Here is a 24,961-nt window from a genome sequence, read left to right as displayed (position 1 = left end):
TATATTAATTGCAGATATGATTAATTTAATACTTTCAATTTTTCCATCATTTGGTGGGTCTGTGTTAACCTGATTGAATTGGCTGGAGCCATTTTGGCCAGTGCGTAACTCATGCAAACATTTTCAAAAGGAAAGGGAATAACACTGAATGTAGCATTGGGAGGTGAATACTGGCTCTACCACTAACCAGTTGTAACTGACAATTACCAGAAATACCAAGCAACTAGCAATCTATGACTGTGTTAGTGACATAACCTGACCTTCTGACTTGATAACAGGATCATGAACTTAAATTACAATATAAATCAGAACATGAATTTTTTTTTAGTGAAAAGTTCTGGTTAAAGACAATGCAAACACTATGACAGTGCAGTTATTTCCAAACCTGCCTTTTGTTTGGTCTGTTTTTGGGAGGAGGAGAAGAGCTTCTGTTGGCCTAGAGACCTTATTCACTGTAATATGAGGCTGGCTGCTGTTCTGAAAAGCTGTAAACCAATTCACAGAAAGCTTGAAGTACAACATTTAGACAGTTCCCAACAAGCCTGTCACCCATGCCTGCCTGTCCTCTCTGGTGACATCCAGTTGCTACGTTTCTCAAAGGGCTCCCCCTGCTTCTAGGATGGCTCTTGGAGATTGTTGCCAATTCAGTTTGTTTAGGTTGTCTGGGATTTTTGTGGTGACCCAGCACAGCCAGGCTGAAGTTTCTGGGCTGCACTAGGAAAGGCGTTTTCAGAGCCACAGAGATAAGTACAGTCAGGTGTGAATGGTCAGTATGTCGAAATATATTATAAACTCTAGTTAACATTTATTGAAATATCTTCTGGCTCTCTGTATTGGGGTTTTTTAAATCGTGTGCTCAAGAGGTTGGAAGGGAAAGAAGCAACACATAATCTTCCATTATTAAGTAGGGTAGCCTCTGACCAGCTGTGGATAGGGCCATGGGATGGATCAGACAGGCTAGTAAAGGCCATATGGTGTCACAGTTGGAAACAATGTCAAGAATTTGAAGTCTCTCAGTTTTTAGGTTTCTATGTAGATTGGGATTCACTAACAATCATGTTTACTTAAAGAATGCATGAATAAATGCATAAATATTCCTCCCAGTTGATAAGCTTTTGCTTTGCTCTCTAATAAATCAATGTTCGTTAAAAACTTTAACTGCCCTGACATATTAAATTTGCTAGCTTCCTAGAAAAGGGAGCTCTTGGCTGTGATGATAAAGTTTTAGTTTCTAGTCTCTACTTTTGACTTACAAAGTCACCTTATTTTAAATTTTTGAAAAGGAAATTTCAGTGATTTAAGGTACAAGCACAGTGTTAGGGTCTAGTTTCCTATTTTTATTCATTATCATATTTGCCCCTCCATTCTCTCTAAATGGGTATACCAATGGCAGTTTACAAAGGATCTGCAGTTGTATCAGATGAAAGGCACACCAATATCTACATTTTTTTGGGGGGGGGTCACTAAGGAAATCAGATAGATGAAAAGAAACAGAAATACTTCTCACTGCAATTAACTTACTCCATTATTGTTTGATGGTATAATTTCTATGATGATAATCTTATTGTAAAATTTTTAAGGGATGTGCCATTCTCTGTTTTAATGAGACACTCTGCATTAATTGCATATGTGAGCAACCCTTTTTCACCCTCAATAACATAAGGGTATTTCTTAAGCATTCAGTATTAAAATTTGGCAACAAATCTATGCTCTTATTGTCGTCAGAAATCAAGAAATCTGACTTTTGTATGACTCTTGCAACTTTAGTTTTCTACTTTGAGATGTTCAGAGAGGTAAGAAACTTGTCCACAATCACACAAGTAGGGAATACTATGACTTGGATTAATACCTCACTCAAAAATTTTCCCCAGGTCTTTGAAAACCATGAAGAAACTGTGAAGATCATTTTCTCAAATACTGCTATGACATCCATTTCACTCATAATAATATAATGCATGGGGATAAATAACAGATGATTATCATTTCATATAACAAGCAAATAATGCAATTAATTGATAAAATAAAAATCCAAACCCAGATGACAAAATATTACAATTAAGTAGGAAAAAGTAGAGCAAATATATATTGGTCTAACGTTATGGTGAAGTTGGATCAATAGTTTTTCCTCAAAATTCAATTTAATGTATATATATATATATATGTATATATATATATACATATATGTGTATATATATGGTAATCTCTACATATGATATACTGAAATTGCTTCTTTATTATGTTAAGTAATATCTTAAAATACTAATTTACTAAATTTTAGTTTAGAATAATAAAATAATACTATAGTACTGAAGAAAGATTAATATTCTATTTAGTCATTTTGTGGATGAGAAAACTGGGACTCACAAAGATTGAGGTGTTCCCCAAATCACATACTAGCTAGGGAAGAAAGAGTTCTGGGATCTAATACTTCTGCCTGCTGGCTCACACTCTTTCTTTGGCTCCTCATACCTGTGCTCCGCCCTATGCCTCCAAACTTTGAAATTAATCAGACAAGAATTTGAATGCATTGCTCAGGATTAATTGATTTTTAAAGGGACTAGTCCATTTTCATATTTTAATTTCATTCCATCTTCAAAGAGCCCAGATAAAATGCTCAATCTATATTGGTCTATTGAACTCTCCAGAGGTTTAAATCAAACAGAACAGGTTAATTTAGGGTAATTAAAAGATGAATTAGTTCAATGATTCATGACTTAATCCAACATGTATTGCTCACCTACAGTGAACAGCCTCTGTGCTAGGTGCCAGGGTGTAAAAGATGAACAAGACACAGCCAAGGGAAGTTATCAGAAAGCAGGATGAGAGGAGGTGAGACAGAGTTCTGCACAGGCTCAGGGTGCTGTGAGAGTATCTACCCCAGCCCTGGAACTCAGGGAAGACTCCTTTTAGGAAATATCCCTTTAACTGAGTTTTGAAGGATGAGCAAGGATTAGCCAACTGGGTGATATGTTGAGTGTCTGGTCAGACAGAGAATATCGTTAGAGACAGCCAGAGGCATGGAAGCCCAGGTGTGGTTTGGGGAAGTACCAAAATATAGCAAGGCAGAATCCAGTTTGCTTATGGGGAAGCTATAGATGAGATGGCCAAATAGGTAGGCCTTATAAGTCATATCTTATCCTGGAGGCCAGTGTTTTCCACATTTTACTGTGCACTAAATTCACCTGCAGTGTTAGAGTGCAGATTACCAAGCCTGCCCCTCATGGAACCTGATTGAATAGGGCCGCAGGAGAGTCCAGGAATGTGAGTTTTTAATAAGTATTTTAGATAATTCTAGAGATCATTGCACTTGGAAAACCACTTATAGATGACAGTGTACCTTGAAAGAACTTTAACTAGAAGGGTGATCTGATCAAATTAATGCTGTAGCAAAGAGTGTGGTAAGAGACATGTGACACTGACAACAAAAGGATTCGCTGGGTGGGCTACAGTGACTCTTCAAATAAAAATGATGAAGTGATCCAAGATGAGGATGGAGAGATAGGGCAGAGTAGGAGTGAATTAGGAAGTAAGTGCTAGAGCATTTAGATTTGATTTGGAGAGTGAGGCAGAAAGAGAAGAGGATGGTTCCCAGGTTTCTAACTTAGGTAATTGAGGATGTGGTGGTACCATTAAACAATCCAGGAAAATAGGAGAAGAGGAGAGCTTTATGAAGGTTGTTGGTGGTGATCATGGATCTGATTAGGAACAAGTTGATTCTGAGTTGGATCAGGTAGAAGTGGTCAGTTAGTGATAATGGTATTTAGTCGGGAAGACAGAACTGGCTTTTATATATGTAGGATGCGCATAGAGGCCAGACTAATTATGTTTTCAGCTTGGTTACTTTAACATTTCTTTACTCACAAAAAGGCTAGCTGATTATCCATTTAAACATTTATTTAAAATGACAGAATTATGTGCAGTACAAGCCACAGGTAAAATAATTTTTGATAAGCTAGATGCAGAATAGTTGTACCTTAACTCTTAAAATCGAATATTAGATTAATGCTTCTTGGATATAACACAGAAAATTAAAATTCTTTTATCATTGATTCTGAAACCAGGACATAATCATATTAATGTGCTAGAAGTTTATCCCTCAAAAAATTAATTTTAACAAAATAAACAATGAAAGGAAATAGGATTTTGGTACTTTTAATTTTACATTGTTAGCTGATCGATACTGTCACATTCTGAGTTTTATAATGATTTACAATGTTACTCCTAGGCCTTCTACTCCTAAAGTAATGGAAAGTTTAAAATTAATTAAAAAAATTAGGGACAGTGGTTCCATTTTAAATAGATATTTTAGTATCAATTGAGACTAGTAAAATCTATGCATATTTCCTTCACAGTAATCTTGATCCTGCCATTTAGAAGTTCTCTTTCAGCAAAGTTGGTATTTTCTTTTTCCTTGAAAAAAAAAAAAGGATCTCTAAGAGCAGTGGAAATTAAGAGAACTCTCCCAAATACGTAGTAACTAATTTTTCAATACTAACATATTTTAAAGATAGGTTTAATAGAGGTGAAAATACTAAAGTAAACCAAAATCTTTTGGTTCACCACCATATTATTTTTGAATTTTTTATAATAGCAAACAAAGTATAAAATAAAACTTAGATAAGTGACTGATTTTGGTGGGGATATTTTGGCTTAGCTTACACACAACCCAAGAATCTGCCTCTAGACATGCAACACAACGACTCTACACTGGGTTTCTGAGCTCTGGTTAATCTCACACTCTCATTATTTTTCTGGCCTCCTGGGCATTTCTGATTCTAGGGATGCTTTCTGTACAAAAAGATGGATGTTTCAATGCTGTTCTGTACTTAGGAGAGTGTACCCCGTCAAACACAAAAGTACTCTCAAAGTGCTAAGTTAATATATATAGATGTTGAGTTCAGAGAATTGATAAAGCTGTATGGATTTAGCATCTGTCTTGCATAAATGATAGAAAGAATGCACTAGAGATTTCTACCCTCGAAGGTGATGCAATGTTCCAGAAACCTTGCAAAATCCTTTTTGTCCTGTTAGTTGAGTCATTCTGCAATAGCTGAAGTGGACGTGGACTGAATTTTCTACATGGGCTCAAGCAGTAGAGTGAAAATCAGAAGACCCAAATTCGAGTCCTCAGTCCCTAACCGATTTGATGAGGAAGTTTGGGTGAAGCAGTCAAACCCTATAAGCTGCATTCTCTTTATCAGCATGACAAAGATAAAATACCTATCTTTTGCCAACCTCACCAAAGCATTCTAAAGATTACATTTTATGAGACTCTCACAAAAAGTAACTATTGTAGCAGAGATTATCAGTATCTATCACAGCTGAGAGTTCTGCCATATTGGGGACAGCTTTGTAGTAATATCTTTTGTTATTTGCAGAATGGAGAAGAGAAATATGGCAGGATTTTCCCAAGCTGCATAATCTTTGAAGTATTAGGAGAGATTGATCTGTGGCTTCATAAGAAATAACAAGTATATTAATATTAGCAAAGCTTTTTAATTTATTTTCCATGATAACTGGGGAAATCTGCCCTGATCAAACACTCAGAGATACATTGTATCTCTAATTAAGGGCCTGATAATAATAGAATCCAAGAGCAGGAAGGAAAGCCAGTAATCCTCTTCCATAAAGATATTAGCAAATTTACGCCCAATCTGTGTTTGAATATCTTTGGTAAAACAGCTCATTTCTACACTTTTCATCATACACCTTCCCCCCACCCTGACAGACTAGATTGTTGGTAGAGGAGACTCCCTTCAGAGGATACATATGGTTGCATATATTACTTGTGCAAGGATGTCTGGATGAGGGAGCACAAGTCATGTTTGGTATCCAACCCTCTAACTCCACTTGCCAAATTGTGTGCCTGGGTGTGGGGTTGTATCTTCCAGGGAAAAGAAGAGTCTTTGTGTACTTGGGTCACCCAGAAAAGGTCCCTTCTTATAATTTTCCCAGAGGTGGCACATGTTACTGGTATAGTTACCTCCTCTCTATTATGAAGGAAGTTTTAACATGGGATTTGGGAATCTTTTTACTCTGTATCTGAATGGGAAGAATTACTCTTCCATGTCTCAGGCTCCCAAATCAGAGTAACTGTGGGAGACACAATAAATCTCCATATTTAGACAGGCTCACAAAATAGACACATCCCCTGGATGACCATTTTGAGTGCAGCTCCTTTTTTGGATCTTTAGAAAAATATGTGTGTGTGTGTCTGTGTGTCTGTGTGTCTGTGTGTCTGTGTGTAGGTGTAAGCAACCCTTACAGCTGAGTGTAAGCAATGTCAGCCTCCTAGGGTAGTTTTAACTATGATGTTCTGTGGTCTCAGTTGTCTCAGGTGTGTGTGTGTGTGTGTGTGTCTGTGTGTGTGTTAGCACTATAATTAAAATCACTGTTGACAACTAACTGAGGTGGTGAGGTGGTGTATAGAACCTTAGAGGCATGGATTCTAATTCCAAATGACCTCGGCCAGTTAGAGATACAGTTAGAAACCATTAGGAGAATCTATTATATTTTAAATCTGCAGCCCCAGACTGTCCTCAGGCTTTAAAGAGGTTGAACCCATTAAACTGCATAGACTACTTTGACAGCAGAGTGTTGGTTAATTATAGTGGCAATCTAATTATAAGGTTTATAAGGTTTCCCTGTAATTGATTCTCTTTCAAGTGTGTGGAAACTTCACCGAGTATGCATTTGCTGCTGATACTCATGGGAATAGGCCAGATTCTGGGGCTGTGTATTTTAGAATCAGGAAGATTATCCCAACTTGGGGTCCTTATCAAGAATAGTAAACGACTCTTTTGAATATTTCATCCATTCATTCTTTTATTCTTTCTTTTATGCATTCATTCACCAATTCATCCATTCAATATATAAATACTGCATTAATAGTATGTACGTAGCACTATTAGTGTCCAGGGATCCAAAGATGTATTGAATACAGTCACCGCCATAGATGGGCTTACAAGTAATTCAGGAGACTGACAAAAACAAATAATTAAAGCTATACAAATTCGGACAATTAAGTTTGCGAACTTATTGCAACGATGTTGCTAAACTTTTTTGGTATCAGAAGGATTATTCATTATGAATTTGTACCAACTGGACCAATAGTTAACCAAGTTTACCATTTGGAAGTGCTGAAAATGCTGCATGAAAAAGTTAGACGACCTCAACTTTTCACCAACAATTCATGGCTCTTGCATCACGACAATGCACCAGCTCACATAGCATTGTCTGTGAGGGAGTTTTTAGCCAGTAAACAAATAACTGTATTGGAACACTCTCCCTACTCAGCTGATCTGGCCCCTAATGACTTCTTTCTTTACCCGAAGATAAAGGAAATATTGAAAGGAAGACATTTTGATGACATTCAGGACATCAAGGGTAATACGATGACAGCTCTGATGGCCATTCCAGAAAAAGTGTTCCAAAATTGCTTTGAAGGGTGGACTAGGCACTGGCATCGGTGCATAGCTTCCCAAGGGGAGTACTTTGAAGGTGACCATAGCACCTTCAGCAATGAAGTATGTAGCACTTTTTCTAGGATGAGTTTGTGAATTTAATTGTCAGACCTCATGTTACTTATGGTATTAGCGATGCATATAAGGTACTAAGAAAGCATTAAGGAAGACATCCCTAATGTGTGTGTGTGGGAGGGTGGGAGAGTGCTGGTGGGGGTGCAGAGCAGCACTCACTGAGGGATAACATCTGAGTGGAATGTTAAAGGGTGAGTGAATATTCAGTATATGGAAGGCAAGAGTTTGGGGATAGGGCAATGAAAATGAAAATCCAGAACTGTGAGAGAATAAGAAAATCAAGCATCTGCCACCATTGTAAACAACCAGGTATAACAGGCACTGCTGTGGTTCAGTTCCTTCTTCCACATACAGTATATATGAAACACTTGGCCAGCTCTACAAAAACATAGGATGTAATCCAATGTGTGGTCATCACAATGTGTGCATACATTTTTTATCTCCCTGTCACAAATGAGAACAGTGAGGTTTAGAGAAGACAAGTTATTAGAGCAAGATCACCATAGACAATATGTGGTGAAGCCAGGATTTGAATTTGGGGCTGTCTGATCCTGGACTACAAGCTCTTAACTGGTATGTTTTTGTAGCCTCTTCCAATGAGATATTATTAAGCGATGTAGGATGCATGCCATTGAAAGCCTTTCAGCATGCTTTTTTTTTTTTCATTTTGGGAAGAGGTAATTAATTACAGAATTAATTCCATCAAGACCTAACCCTTAGTTTCCTCAGATGTGAAATGACAAATGTGTGCTGTGTGAACTCTAAAGACCTTTATATCTCCAAGATTCTATTTTCATTTAATCTTGCCCCAGGATTAAGAACACTTTCTTTCTGTCTTACATAAATCTTCCTAAAGATTTATATAATAGACTGCATATCAATACAAAATTAATGTCTCAAATACATGGGGCATCTTGATTACAATCATCCTTTGGATGAATATCAAACACTAATGTGCCCAGTTTTCCACATTAAATTCCTGCATATAGAGGGAAAGAAAGTTCTTATCACTAAGGTTCATGATATATACTTTAATTCCCTGATTAATTACTAAATTCTTCACAGGGCTGTTTCCAATTTCTCAGAAGAAATAGGAGTGAGCAGTAAATGGACACTGGTGAATGAGGGAGCGATCGTTCTGCTCCTCTTTGCTGCATGATTTAATAACCAATGTACTCCGGATTTTACCCTATTCTCCTACAGGCCTGCACATAATGGCAGGTAGTAACAAAGATGCACAGGGCTTAAAGAGAGTTATTTTAACTTTTATCCCTCAAGGCAGACTAGACTTTAGTCGAGATAGCGAGGTATCTATTGCTTCAAAAAGCAATATCTGTAACATGTTATAGTGGACACTGGGTATTTTTTTTTTTTAACTTTCCAAAATCTAAGCTCTATAGTTGGAAAATGGCCCATTTTTGGAGTCTTGGTGGGAAGCAGATATGAACTTTCCCAGACTATCTTGTAGATAGGGCACCTGCCCCCACTCGGAACTTGGATTTGGGGGTGCACCAAAGAAGTCCTGGTAGGGAATTCATCCTGGCAGTGGGGAGCAGCAGCTGGGTTCCATGGGCAGCAGCAGCAATGGTGAGTGGCTGAACCAGTGTCTAGTCAGGTGTGTGAGCATTGCAAGTTCTAATGTTCCTCGCTCCATGAGGGTGGCGGTGGGGTCCGTACTAGTCTGGTTTGGAGTTCGACGGGCTGTGCCCCTGCCTACTGCGTGATCCCTTCATCCAGAACCTAGATCCAGGAGTCTGTGAGCGCCCCAACGCACTTGATTTTATACATTAAAAAAAACACACCTTTTTATTTTAAAATAATCTCAAACCTACAGAAAAATTGCAAGAATAATACAATGGACTTCCATAATGTCCTTTCGCCAGATTTGCCAGTTTTTAATATTTTGCTGTTTGCTTGCTCTCTCTCTCTCTCTCCATTATATAATTATATATAATTATATCATATATATTATTTTTATTATTCCAAATCACTCGAGAGTAGGTTACATATACTATACTTCTTTACCCCTGCAGCATATATTTCTAATGAACAAGAATATTCTCTTATGTAACCACAGCTAGTGATCCAATTCCGTTACCAAGTATAACACTAATGCTAACCTAATCTCTAGTCCCTATTCAAGTTTTAATTGTGCCAACGGTGTGCTTTATAACAATTTTCTTTGCACTCCAGGATCCAATCCAGGATCATGTATTGCATTTAGCTGTCATATCTCTTTGGTCTTTTAATTTGTAAACATCACGGTTCTTGTTTTTCCTGACATGTATATTTTTGAAAAACATAATCATTTATTTTGTAGAATATCCCTCATCTTGGGTTTCTCTGAGATTTTATCATGGTTAGATTCGAGCTGTGCATTTTCAGCAGTAATATTACATAAGCGATGTTGTGTCCTCCTCAGGGACCACATCCAGAGAGGGACATCCCAATGGTCACCTCTTGGGTGGTGTGGATCTTAATTATTTAGTTAGGGTATTGTTCAGAGTTGGTTTCTGTTGGTTACAGCTAATGACCTCTGATTGATTTCTTTGTATATTTAGGTAGCTGAGTTCCAAGAACCTATCAAATCAATTCACTCAAATGGTCAATCTAGTCAGTCCAAGGAAAGACAGTGGGGAACACCTTTAGGAAAAGAAATGATACAACTTTTCACGGCATCTCATTTACCTTTTAAAACACACTTACAGGCTAGACTTTTCTTCCATTGTTAGCCAAATGATTACAAAAACCAAATACATAAAATATCAAGTAGTTATACTAAAACTGAAAAGCAGGAAAATATCGATTTTTTTTTTTTTTTGGTGACTAAATGTGAAACACCTGGACATTTGGAAACATCCTGTGGTTTATTATAGTATTTGCTTTTCACTTAGATTTTTTTTTTGTCATAAATATCAAAATAAAGTATATAGCACACTGGGTAAGGCAGCTCTCATCCCCCATACTAACTCTTCTAACTACCTATGTGGAATTTCTTGAACAAGCCTCTTATTCTGGACATCAGTTTTCTTATCTGTGAAATGAAACAGTTGAACAAAATATTTTCAAGAGTCCTTTAAATCCAGGATTCTATGACCTCAAAACTGAACACTAGTCCAACTGTTAGAGACATAAGGAACTGTTAACCTAGAATATTCTAATGAGCACATTTGGATTCAAGATCACTCTGGTATTAAAGACCTAACACCTGTTACCTAAGTTATTCAGGGAATAGAAACATCTGAACAATTTAGAGAACAATTTAGTCTAAAGATGCTCACGTAATCTTAGGCTGTCTGGGTAGATGTCTTCCCAAGAGATAAATAATCTCAAAGTGTTTGGCACTGGTCAGACCACATCTTGGGCTGTGTGTCTTGTTCAGAGGACCATACTTTTATGGAGCCATTAAGACATCAAAAATGTCATTATGAAAAACGGCTGAGTGAACTGGGTTGTTTATCTTGGAGAAGAAAAGATTTAATGAGATGAGGACATGATAGTTCTCTAAATATTTGAAGGTTTGTTTATTCAGGTGGAAAAAATAGATTTTCGTGCTTCCTCTAGATGGAAAAACTAGAACCAATTGGATGGTGGTTATGGTGTCAATATAAGGAAGAAATTTTATTCAAACCTAGTTGTGATAGTTGCTCTTGTCATCTCCTCTGTCAGGGGCCTTATCATGCCTCTGCAGTGTCAGAAAGCTACCCCAGAATCAAACTTTTTGCTAAGTTCTTAAGTGCAATAGATCAGGCCTTATTTTCTATACAGACATTTTCAGACCAGTGCTTCTCATATGTTAATGTGCATATAAATCACTGAGTATCTTGAAAAATTCAGTTTCTGATTCAGAAGGTCTGGAGTGGGACCTGAGATCCTGCATGTCCAACACGCTCCCAGGTGTATCATGGGCATTTCATCACCCGCCCAATCAGACGGCACAGCCTCACATGATCAAAGGATATCCTTTAGCATAAGCATGTTACAGTTAATACCCATGCGAAAGGTTAAAAAGATGTTTTGCAGCTCTAGGAGCTTCATCTTCTCATGATGTTTAAATGTTTTCCTCTTTCTCATTTCCTTAGGGAGGTTCCATATTTTCTCTCCTTCTACTATTTTTGATCACTTTGCGTGATGGTGCTTTCAAGGCTCTGTCTGATGTTCATTCATCCTTATACTTCCAGGTAACTAGGGAATATTCCCCCCAGGACATGCTGGATTTTGCATATTTAACGTCATTACTTCAGTCGACTACAACCATTTTTAGTAGGACACATAGACATGCACATGCAAACACACATGCCATCTCATGGTGCTTTCCACTGGATTTCTTCCACAACGTGTGATGGTCTTGGAACAGAGGCCTGGTGTGTGCAGGGACCCTATACTCTGCTCATCCGTAAGCTCTTCCATCTCCAAGTAGGCCTCTCCCATCTGTAGGCCTCTTCCATCTCTGAGTAGGCATCTCACCACAGTGGGGATGGGTGCTGTATCCAGAGTCTTATTGCCATTGTTTTAGAGAAACTTTACCTCACACTGATATGATAGCAGTTTTAACCCTCAAGGCTACACAGAACAATTCCATCCCCTTCCTATACAATAACTCTTCAAATATTTATGTAGAGTCATCATGGTGTCCTTGAGTTACTTTCCAAGCCAAACACCCCTAGTTTCTTCAGTCATTACTCATATGAAATGATTTTGAATTCTTCTACCATACCAGTTACTTTAAAAACTACATAGTTTTTAGGAGGGTGTGTGGGAGTGGGAATTTTTTCGCTCCCTAGGTAGATTTCAGGCATCACAGCAACACCAATCCTCCCTTGGAATCTCCATGATTCATAGTTCACCATATGGCATTCTGTTTAGGGGGAAAAAAAGTTTTCGCTGCACCAAGACCCACGTGCAGGGTTTGTCTGGTGTTTCAGAAATCTCTGTGCATGACCAGGGGCTTTGGGGAGCAGTGCATGCACCTGCAGTGCAAACTGTCCCACTTAGTTCAGGTCTGTCCCATTTCAGAGCTGCTGGTAGGGTTCTATGTGCTGCCCTTGAATGAAATGGCAGATAAGCAGCCTCTTCCTAGCTAAATGAGCTCATTATTTTTCATCTGTGGAATTTCTAACAGTGATTGTCTAAAAATAACACATAAGGATGAGAAACTTAGTAAAATCTCACATGGAGAATAAGAATGATTATGTCTATAATGGAGTTTTAACAGGAAAAGTAGCATATTGTACTAATAAGGATCAGTAAAATAATGACATTAAGGCAACATTGGCAGTGTGTTATATTATACTCTGAGCTCTGAACAATCAGCAATGGTCTTGATATTTAACCAACAGGGTATCAACTATCTTCTGGTTTATATTCTGTATGATAATATATAAGATACAGAAACCTTTCTTAACAGACCAGGGAAAGAATTCTTCCATTTGGTATTCCTAGTAAAGAGGATGGCAGAAGTGGAGGCTGGGGAGTGGAATTGGGTGAGATGGAGATAAAGGAAGGGTGTCATTGACAGAAATGTGACCCCCAATTCATAGCACTCTGGTCTCTGTCCACAAGTTACATGCTAGTTCTAGATGATTTTGTTCAAGATGATTTTGTTCCCTTTATAAATTCTGAATACTAAAAAGGTAATACATGTTTCAGAAACATGGCAACCCCATTTTCTCTATCAGTGTATTTGAAATTACGTCATGGTTGGATGTCCCAAAACATTTAGACCAGACTTCGGTCTTTTAATAAGAAAATGTTAGGTTAGGTTTTACCTTCACCTTTAATGCAGGAAATGCACACTAGTTATTGCATAAATGTATTAAGAAGCCAATTCTAGCATATGAAACCATTAAACAGCTCTAGCGCCTGCCTCTGCTAGCAGCACGTGATCTCAATGAGAAGTGTAAAGAAGCAGTCTGCCAGATGTTTTGACTACATGATGCATCACATCTTAATGTTTCCTAGGTTGGCAGTGACAAGAGAGAGATTCAGGATTTTAAAATGAACAAGTTCTGTTTTAACCTTTTCTTGTTTTTGACTTTAAAAATATTTCATAGTCAAAACAGTCATACGCTGAAATTTTTTTTCAAACACATGTGTTTAGGAAGAATATTTATAAACTGTAAACAAAATCTAGGAAGAACATATTGTGTTTCTTACAGTAAGTACATAATGTAAACTGTTGGCTGGTATGACTGGGGAATACAATTTTCAGGTAAATCAAATATTGTGCAATATAATACCATAAGTATTATATTTTGTAAGTATTAAAAGCTCAACATTACACTCAGACCAAGCATGATTTGCTTGTAAATATATCGGAAGGCACTCAGAATCTTTCTGAAGCTTGACGTCATAATTTTGACGTCAGGTTCACTTTACATGAATTTCCTTCAATAGAGGTCTAGTTAAGACTTCAGACAATAAATTAATTGTATTAATGCTCATTATTGCTCACAGGAAGACTCTGAGCAGGAGGGCAGGTACGATTTGAGTTGGGGAGAGAGGACATGGCAGCAGCTACTCTTATCCAAAACAACACAGCCAGCTCCAGCCTCAGGCCAGCGTTACTTCATTCCCTTAAAACACCCCTCTTCCCGTCCCAAACAAATCTTTAAAAATTCTCCTCTGAAGATGCAAATACCGCTGTCAGGTGCATGTGTGGTGTGGTGTTCTGTTATTAATTATATCTTTGTTAGTGAAGGGTTAATAAAGAAATGACACGGGATAGAAAATGGTGGCATTAGGAGGGGAAAAATGGATCTGTTAGAGAAGTGGAAGTACCCGTGATAAATATTGTCTATTTTATAGTTTTGCTTAGGATCTCAATTATGACAAACTGCTCTTACAGATGTTGAAAACAACATTCTATATTCTATAACCTTGCATTGGCTTCTATCTTCGTGTCTCTAGTGAATAAAAATGAATCCCAAGAGGCCAGACGTAATGTATTAACATAATTTATGTTACTCAAGCTGTTCCCTTCGTGAAGATTTTTTTAAAAGCTTAAGCAATGTCATAAATAAAAACAAACACAAAATCTCTTTGGAGGAAGACAAATGAAAATGGCTGTTAATAATCTTATAATTTTGCCATTTAAATTTTCTTTAGTTTTTATCTTGTGAAGCCAGAGGGTATGGAATGATTCCTCAGCTGGCTTGAATAAGTCAAAAAAGTCTTTTTTGAATGCTTATAATAAAAATCAGTTACAATTACAAATAGATTTTTTTTGTTTGATTGCCTTTCAAAATAATTTTAATAACTGTAGTTCCAGAAAAATTTTTGGTTAAAGAAATATACTGAGCCACATAATTATTTTGCTTTAATTGGCAGTGTTAACTAATGCACACATACAAGGAAGCATCACAACACAGAGCACACAGAGGTACTGGAGGAATTAAGACCACAGATCATCTATTAGGAATAGAGAGTTTGGTCCGAGCTGATGCTGAGTATATTCAATCACCATCGGCCCCCTTGGTCAAAGGGGAATAAAAAGTAATTCTACAAGCCATTAAAAAAACCAACGTTTGCTTAAGTTGCTGGGGTGATAAATTCCCTTTGGAAATAATTAGTGAGGCAATTGGAAAACATTAGAACTCTGGGGCCCTGCTCCTAATAAATATGCCAGTGACAAATATTTATTATGAAACCAAGAAATATATATGCTCTGTTTATCTACCTGTAATAGATGTCAACTTTTATCTTCTAATGAACTAGCAGAGTGTTTTTAAAAGTTTGTGGCTCCTAAAACAAATTTAGTTTCTACAGTAAATTGGATGAATTGGTCGCATGTATAAGAATAATAAACTTTATTTACAAAATCATTGAGTTGTAAAAACAAAGGCACTACAGGAGTTTTAAATATGCCTACTTTTTAAGGCTTCGTGTGAAAACCTCCCTTACTCCAGACTGTTTATTTACAAAGTGTTTTATTTTAAAATATCTTGGATACAGAACAGAGAATTAGAAGGCAAAAAAAATGATTGCAAACATCTTCTGTTTCACTCCTGTGTTAAGGTATCAGCTAAGAAACACTAATGTTTCAAACGAACACCAAAGTTGGCAGAAATGTTAGTAAATCATTCATCCCTGGTCTACTTTACTAAATATGTATTCTTATTTTTAATAACCGTGTTTGGGCTATGTTTCTTTTCCCTTGTGATTAGAGTCAGGTAAACACAGGAAGATGATGCTATTTCTGATAAGGAATGATTCTTTATTTAATCTAAATATACCAACATGATGGAGATTTTGTCTATAGGCTAAATATTCTTTGGGGAAGAGATTGGAGTTTTAAAATGTTAGCAAATTGTGAATCAGGTTGTAATAGGCATTATTTTTTGGGGGGAGAATTCCCACTCAGGTGATCATATCATTTAATAGCTACTAAACTAGTATAGCCTTAGAAGTTTTATGTTTCATATTAATAATGAATAGTAAATAGGGCAAAGTATTGTGCTCTGAAATTTTGGCAAGCGTATTGATTACAGTATTTAGCAATGTTTTCAAATTAAGCTTGGTAGCAAAGATTTGTCAGTTTTATAGCAAGCCATCATATTTGTTGTTAAGCAGTGCATGAGCAAAAAGAAAAAAAACACACACATTAAGTTTGGAGCATATACAGAGTCTTATATGTTGTTCTCTCAAAGTGAAATGAAACCCTCAGACATTGTTCTAGATAATTCAAGTTTCAATAACATCCTCCCTTGAAATATTCAGAAAATTAAGTTACAATTATTTTGGGGTTCCTGAATTTACCAGATTGTTGCTTCAATTCTGCATCACAAAAACGTATTTTCAAACAAAAAAATTATGTGGAAAGTTTTTGTTAATTGTCCAACTAGTCAATTATGAATTTTGTGTGAATGAGCAATTTTCTGAAGAATGATTCTATTTATTAAAACTTTCCTATTTTACTATTATAGAAAAACTGTTTAGAGATAATAAATAGATAATATATAAAATTGTAAGTATCATTCTTGAGTGGTAATGAAGCCTAAAATTATAGTATTACTATCGTTTGTTAATTTTTTCAGCAGTCATTGCTTGAAAGCTTCTTTTTTACCAAACTTTCCAATTAGCGTAGCTTTAATAAGAAACATTCAGATAACATTTATTATATATATATATATATATATATATATATATATATATATATTTAGAAATATATTTCAGTCACTAATTACTATCCTTCAGCTGTGATATAATCCCTTTAACAGTTTTTCAAAACAAGACGATGTTAATAATATGGGAAACGCTTTTGGAATTCTGATAGTGCTGATTCAGAATTCTTACAAAACTTAGCAATATGATATAATATTACTTTATATAAAAATAAATTGCAGTCCAAAAGAATTTCCCTACATACTTGGAAATTAAATATTGGGTAGTACTAAATCATAAATGGAACAACATATTTATCTGTTTTCAATTGCTCTAAAAGACACAGAATTAGGAAAATCAAAAAGAGCTCAGTTCATACTTTAGGAAGCTGAGTTAGTGTTTCATTTTTTACCCCCTAAAGCATACACCTGCCTTTATAAGAACCAACCAGGTGAGTGAGAACTGGAGTCAAGGTTAAAGTAATTTTGCCCAAGAGAGCAGAGTGCATCAGAGAAAAGCAGTGGCTCAAATGAGCATTAACAACCAAAGGCAGCACTTCCCCTGGAAAACATTAGAGCCTCTTGGACATATGTTTGAAATTCATCCTCCTAAGTCATCCTGTGACTATAGGAGTAGGTGACAATGTCCTATCATTTGGAGGAGGGAAATAACACTGCACAAACCATTAAAAAAATGATCGCTTTAAAAAATAACACAAAAGTGCAAAGTGTTCTAACTCTCAAGAAACCTTTGCAGATGGTAAAGAAAAAGCTTTGTCTTTCCTATTATTGTTTGCCCTTCAGTTGACATACATGCCCAGTTGCATCAATAGGATTACAACGGAAACACACAGTCAGCTCCAGGTTTCCTCTGTTTGGATTCCTTGATCTTGTTTAAAGACACAGGCTCAGAGAATGTACAGAAAACAAACTTGCCAATCGAAGTTCCGAGGTGGTCTTTCCTCCCCGTCTCCCACCCTCAGAAACACCGTCTAGTTTCATCGATCGCACTGGTCAGAAATGTCATGGTCATGTTGCACCACTTCACTTGTTGAATTGTGTGAAGGCAGTACTTGACCACAGTAACTTGGTGAACCGCCTTGCTCTTAAATTAGCCCCCAAGATTTCTTTCCAGTTCGATGGAAATGTCTTACCTGCATGTGTCCCTGGTACATCCTGCTTGGACTTCTTCAGGGCTTCCTGAGGCCTCCGGATGCTTTCCCCGTATGTACTTGCACACCGGCAGTGGGGAGAAGGCGGGGTGCACCCTGGGTTCTCGCAGGGCGCCCCCGAGCCGGGTCGCAGGCTCCAGGTAGCCCGCCAGCGGCTGCCGCTCGGCGGCGGAGCAGACAGCCGGGAACTGTTCTCCGCTCCGGGTGCTGAAAGCAGACCCAGGAGAGCGCGGAGCGGGCGAGGAGCCCAGGCAGCCACGCTCTCCCGCAGGCGCAGGTCCTGCTCGCCCCGCGTCTCTACAACTCACTCCGGCGCCGAACTCTTTCTCGCTTCCTGCCGGGGTGCCTCATGTCTCTCTCTCTATTCGCCGCGAACCTCCTCCTCCTCCCAGCCCTGGTGTGAACGCCCACACCAGCCGCCGCAGCAGCCGCCGAGCGGGGCTCGCGCCGCCCTCCCGGCCGCGTCCCTGCCGAGAGGCCGCGGGCCGAGCACGCGCGCGCGTCCCCGGCGGCCCGGGCGCGGCCAGCAGGCGGCTCACGCCCAGCCCCTCCGCGCGCGTGCTCGGGGATTAGACCCGCGGCGGCAAAGTGCCCTCGGGTAGTGGTCGCGCGAGGCGTGCAGGTGCGGCGTCCGCTGCCAGGGCGATGCTAGCCAAGCGGATGGCCAGATGAAAGAAAAGTGGGAGGAAAATCCATTGTCCCTCCGGGGGCCATCAACAAAGACAGAGCCCATCATCCTACAGACATACGAGGCTGAGCGTGGGGGTGATCGAAGAGTTTACTTCTATTCTGATTGAGCTCTTTCACAAGTTACCTCCGTGTCACTCGGTGAATCGGGACTCTTCCCCACTCACCCCAGCCCCAATTCATCGCTGAGCACTCTGTTTAACATCTCAAACTCCAATCCCAAAAGGCCTTCTATGATTTTTCTCCCGAGCACTTATCATCTAACATCTTGTATATTTTACATATGTATTTTATTTATTGTCTATTTCTGTCCATATATAAAATGTTATTTCCATGAGATCAGGGATATTTGGGAGGAGAGGAGTGCATCTATTTTGCACGGATGTGTCACAGCAGAGTACAGTACCTCTTGGCACACAGTAGGCACCCTATAAATATTTATCGAATAAATGGGTCTTTACCATACAATATATAGGTAGAGTCCATTTCAATATGTCTCCAGTTGAAGAAGCCGGATAGTTTGACATAGTCTTTATGATATAAATGTATATACACACACACGCACATCCACCATGGTGTGGTGTGTGTGTGTATACTGATCACCTAGTTTTGTTGGTAAAAAGAACTCCAATCACACAACATGCCCATCAAATTATATACATAATGATGTAATCCCCCAAATATTTCATATAGCATGAATACTTTTCATAAAGTTTAACAAAATAAAAATATAAACTCCCTAGGAATATAAATATATATTTACATATAACTATATGAAAAGGAAATCAGTGGAACAATGAATATTCTATTCAGAATGCTGGTGAGACTAGGGATGGGAGGCAGGAGAAAGGGATAGGGAGGCATTTCACATGAAGGTTAATTGTCAGTGTCTCAGCTATTATGTTGGGTGGTGATTCAGGGACATGTATCACCTATAAAAATTATTATGTAACTAAATATAACAGGGCCATGCATGGACTAGTAAGGAAAGCATGAAATGAACCAAAGAAATGATTAATCCAATTCAGTGCATCTGAGGTCCTAAAACAACTGACCAAACAACTAACTAACTAACCAAACAAGAAATGACTAAGGCTTGTAAGCAGGAGACGTGGATTCCTAGTCAGTTTCGCCAGTAGTTAACATTGGACAATTTCCTTACCTTCTCCAGCTTTTTCCATCTAAATCCTGATAAACTCATTGTCTAAACTCTGAAAATTGAAATATGTTCATAATCTTTGTAAACTATAATGTACCACCCAGTTCTTCTTTTATTGTCTTTTATAGGACAGAGCACTGGAATAGGAGTCAGCAGGTAAAAGTTCTCCTTCCATCTCACTATCTCACTGGTCTCTTGGGTAAGTGTTACTCATTCTCTATTTCCTTACTTTAGAAGGGGAGCATCTACCCAACCTACTGCACAGGACTGCTGTAGACCGAATGCATGCAAAAGGAGCTGTGAATTAGAAACCACCATCTATGAGCATGTAAACAGACTTTTTTCCAGTCCAGAAAAAAAAGAATGATGATTCCTGAAACCTCAAGCTCTACAAATTGAAGAGGGGGAATCATTTATTATAAATACTAGTATGTCAGTAGAAGAAACCTTGGGGAAATATTAGTGTTTGATGTGAAAACGCTAGACATCTGTGAAGTAATAGTGGGGTAGAAGTTTTCCAATTCATTATATGCTTACTATTATCAAAAGGAAGATTCAAAGAGCTAGCAACCATAATAGTATTCGGACCAGCATGGCAACTATCTAGAGTTGAAGATAGAACTCATAGCCTATTGTGAAACTGAAGTCGCTCATTTCATTACTTCCTACATTCACAAAATCTCAGGAATGCAAGTGCATCTGTGAAGGCCTCCCTCTCTTCGTTCATTCATTTTTATTATTAAGAATGAATGTGGGAGTGATATACCAAGTGCTGGAATACACTGATGAAGAAGACAGCTACAGTCTCTATCTCCATGGAACCCACAGTCCAGACACCTGACAGGAGTAGATTTTACCATCCCAGAAAGACGAATCTGTCCAGACTTTTCTTAGAAACAAACAAACAAATGAAAAACAAACACTCTACAGAGACTATACAATTTTCCCATTTCCCCTATCTGAGAGTTCACAGCAAACCACTGCAAGTCAAACATTTCCCCCTCAGTTGTGAACTTTAATCCTCTCTATGGTACAAATATTTCCTTCAAAGCCTATCAATATGAGCTTTGTGATCAAAGACACTTAGCTGATTAACAATTCAAGTGTCAGTATCTTAAGATACTTTTGATTCACAGAACCATCTAGCAATTTATATATGTCATGTAGCTAGGCCAAAAATTATCATTCAAATCTAATATTTTAGCTCAAGTAATCTGGTGTTTTGGTGCAAAAAGACACTTATGTGCAAATAGACGTACCAGTAGAAAACTGATAGGATAACAGGCGTGAACCGCATTCTGGTGAACCCTAAGAATTTTATGATACACATTAAAAAAAGGTGAATCATAAGATAATTATATTTGTGGGAAGCTTTTTGCAAATTAGGCTGTTTTTAAGAGATCTTGAAAGGAGAAAATGTGCATAACTTTATCTTATGACTGCAATAATGGTGAGAAAGCATCCTTTTGTGTAATCTGCTCCCCATCTCCCAGAATCATTAAGATAAAAGGGCAGAAGGCAAACAAACAAGCCAGAGACTCAGCAGTTTGGAAAAGGTGTGGTTCTTTTAGAACCAAGGCAGGTGGCAACAGCCATATGTCTACTTCCCTGATACCAGAAATATTTGAATAAAAATGGAATCTCTGCTAAACACCTATATGCTTTATATACATGGACCTTTCACAAGATTTTCTAGTTTTCAAATTAATAATTGGAATCATGGAAAAACAACTTTGAAGATGAATTGATAATACCTATGTGTCAAACCAAACAATTACTTCTATTCTATGAAGCAAAAGAATGTCTCTGTATATACTGTGGAAGGGACGGTTACTAATGAACATTTTCTAACCAGACCTGCACACAGGTATACATCCCACTGCCTCCATCAACAATAGGCTGACTTATAAGAGTCTGGGTCCAGAATAATTCATTTTATGAATGCATTTATTGTTTCTGAGGAAAATAAAGAAAATCCATATCTTGTTTATTTCACATTGTTGTTTTTCAGCCTAAAATTGGCATGATTTAATACCACAACGGTCCAGAAAATCTTTCTCATTTTAAATTCAAAGACTCTTGTGAGTCAAAGTGTGGTCTTTGGACCAGCAGTATCAGAGTCTCCTGGGAACTTGTGAGAAATGCAGACTCTTGGGCCCCATTTCTGACCTACTGAAGCAGAATCTGCATTTTAACAAGATCCCAAGTGATTTGTATTCACCATCAAACTTGAGCTGCACTGTGGCCTAGAAGGTTTATTTATTCATGGAAATATGTGGCAAAGCTAGCTCTTGCCTCTTGCAATGACAGCATATGAGCAACATCAGTACCAAGAGAAAAGCACAACGCATATCCCTCTCCATTTATCAGATGGTTTAACTGTATTTTGAGTGTCTGGAAGACAAAAAATCATAGCACAACCAGCTTCCTAATAGCAAGAAATGTGCTCATACCACCTCAACTTTAATTACCATAATAAACTTAAAGTCAAGTGGTAGCAGAATGTATTTTATATTGACCAAATTAAATTTTGTTTATTAGTAAGGGAATCCTCTGCATCTAAAATAGGTATTAACAATTCAGAATTTATTAAATTAAAAAAAAAGCTGAGTAATAATGATGATGTCAGTATGCTTCTAGACTCAAAAAATAATCGGAGATAATAGTCTTTTGGTGATTCAATTATTCTTTTATAATCAGTACAAAATCAAACCCTGCTGCTCAAAGATGGTGTAAGAGAGAACAAAAGTCAAAATAACTGTAGACCTAAATTAAAATAATTAATTGGTTTTTATTGTTTAGTCAGAGAGAGGAACCTGTTGTTAAAGTTTGCTCACTTGCCCTCTTTGACACATTAAATGGGATTAGCTGGTGTTTAGGGCATTAGATATGGAAAGAGTTTCAGAAGCCCACACAGAAGACCCCAGGCTGTCAGGAGGAATGTGATTGAAGAAAAATATGTGGACTCTGGTGACTAGGAGATGGCAGCAAAGTTCTTGCAAATGAACAAACAAACTCGATGGTTCAGATTGAGCCTATGAGTTAATTTAAGAAATTACACTAAAAATAATTTCCTTTTTTTTTCTTTCTTTATGGCAATGTTCTTCCCACTGTCCAATATTGCTCTTGATATTAAATATACTTTCTAGAATTTCTTGGTCCTAGTGAGAAAACATTTGCAAACAAAAATTTCTCTTGCTTTTGATTCCTCCATTCTGCTCTTACCATCCTAGCACAGACTCCCTAAACCTATTACCAATCTCAAAGCTAATTTTATTACCTCCATCCATCTCCCACTCCAACCTATCAGATGCATTGCAGCTAAATTAATTTATTAATATATTAATTTCATAATGGCCAACATTGATCATATTACTTCCCAGTTCAAAAATCTTATTGCCTTTCTATTGCCTGCTAATATCTAAAACCTTTAACTTTTTATTCATAGTCATGGAATACATTTTGCCACCCAGAGCCGTACCTTCTTCTAGTGGCAGGAAGAACTGTCTCTTTGCTTTGAGGGACCATGTTTTCTCCACTCTGGCCCATTTGTGTGGTGGGAAACATTTTACTACCAGGCTTTGAGGGTGGAGCATGTGACGCAGACTGAGCCATTCAGGGCATTCAGTCCCTATTTGTCAGAGTTGGGAATGGGCATATGGCCCAAGTCAATCAACCAGGGCAAATGGACTCAGCTCCAGGACTATCTGGGAGGAGCAGACCGATTCTTCCTCTGGACTGGGTGTTCTAATGATATAAGCTCGAAGCTGCCAGCATCTAGCCCTCCAAACCTGACAAGGAAATAAACCAGGGGGAGGAAGAGTCCAGGCAGGCTTCTGGGGACAAAATTTGAGACATTAAATAACCCACACTTAAAGCTAGCCTACCTATCAACTTTAATTTATTTCAGATAGTATATTCTCTTTTTAGAGTTGGATTTTCTGTCACTTGCAACCAAAAGAATACTTATTAATACAATGAACTTGATTTTACAGATGAAGAAACTGAAGTCTCAACAAGTTAAAGGACTAACTTGATCAAAGCCTCAGCCCTGACCAACCCTCTTTGCCAAGCTAAATATTGCTAGAACCCAGGGCCTGAGTGCTTGAGGTAAAGGAGTATAAGAACTACCTGACCAGCCTATTGGACTTTTCTGAAAATCAGAGGAGGCCTAGGCCAGTGTTAAAGATGTGATTCTCTCACTCAATGTGAAGAAGAAATCTTTTGAAGTGAGGTGGAATGGGGGAAATTTGATAGATTCTCTGCTGTAATAAACTGATGAGGCTCATTTTATACTAGCGAGTATTCCTAAGTACTTGGCAAGTATTTGGTCTGGTAAGTGGGAACATAGCCTGAGCTTCAGAATCTCTCAGACTTTGAGAAGAAAAAATATCCAAAACATAAAAGACAGACATAGATGATTATACTTAATATGCAAATGCCCTTAAGAATAAATTAAACAAATAAACAATCCAATAGGAACATGGGCAGAATATGGATAGAAAATTTATAAAATAAAGAAGTATAAATGGTCATTAAATATAGATGATCAATAAAAGACACACAGGTTGAAAGCGAAGGGTTGGAGTAAGATATTTCATGCAAATGGAAATGAGAAAAAAGCTGGAATTGCAATACTTATATCTGACGAAATAGACTTTAAAGTGAAGAATATATTAAAACACAAAGATGGGCACTACTAATAATAAAGGGATTGATCCAACAAGAGGACATAACCCTACTAAACATCTATGCACCCAATGTAAGAACACCTAAATATATTGAAGAGATATTGACTGACATGAAGACAGAGATCAACCGTAACACTATCATAGCAGGGGACTTCAACACACCACTGAGACAAGGCATTTGTCCTCCAGATGGAAAATAATTATGGAAACAGTGACCTTAAATGACACATTGGACCAGTGAGATTTAATCGATATTTTCAGAGCATTTCACCCCAAAGCTGCAGAATACACATTCTTCTCAAGTGCACATGGAACATTTTCCAAGATAGACCACATGTCAGGCCACAAACCAAGTCTCAATAAATTTAAGAAATTGAAATCATGTGAAGTGTCTTCTCTGACCACAGTGCTATGAAATTAGAAATCAACTAAAGGAAAAAAATTGGTAGACACACAAATACATGGAGGCTGAATAACATGTTACTAAATAATGAATGGGTCAACAATAAGATCAAGGAAGAAATCAAAAGATATCTTGAGACAAATGAAAATGAGAACACAACAACCCAAAATCTATGGCATGCAGCAAAGGCAGTCCTAAGAGGGAAATTCA

At 37.7% G+C, this 24,961-nt stretch overlaps 1 protein-coding gene across 6 annotated transcripts in view; it reads right to left on the bottom strand.

The window, feature by feature from the left end:
- PEX5L (peroxisomal biogenesis factor 5 like) overlaps positions 1–18,252 on the bottom strand; it is a 210,749-nt gene extending 192,497 nt beyond the window's left edge. For 4 of the 6 annotated variants that reach the window (XM_081026059.1, XM_081026060.1, XM_081026062.1 and 1 more), the window contains exon 1: positions 17,794–18,251. In XM_081026059.1, the coding sequence (XP_080882185.1) occupies positions 17,794–17,814 (21 nt within the window). In that variant the 5' untranslated portion in view covers positions 17,815–18,251. Of the gene's footprint in view, positions 1–17,793 lie in introns of all 6 variants that reach the window. The other 2 variants (XM_081026065.1, XM_081026057.1) reach the window with 2 other exon arrangements.
- Between the last annotated feature and the right edge of the window lie 6,709 nt (positions 18,253–24,961).

The sequence above is a fragment of the Rhinolophus hipposideros genome, assembly GCF_964194185.1.
Source record: "Rhinolophus hipposideros genome assembly, chromosome: 2".
Taxonomy (NCBI): Eukaryota; Metazoa; Chordata; class Mammalia; order Chiroptera; family Rhinolophidae; genus Rhinolophus; species Rhinolophus hipposideros.
Note: the sequence above shows the minus strand (reverse complement) of the source record. Positions and strands in the feature narration are given on the sequence as shown.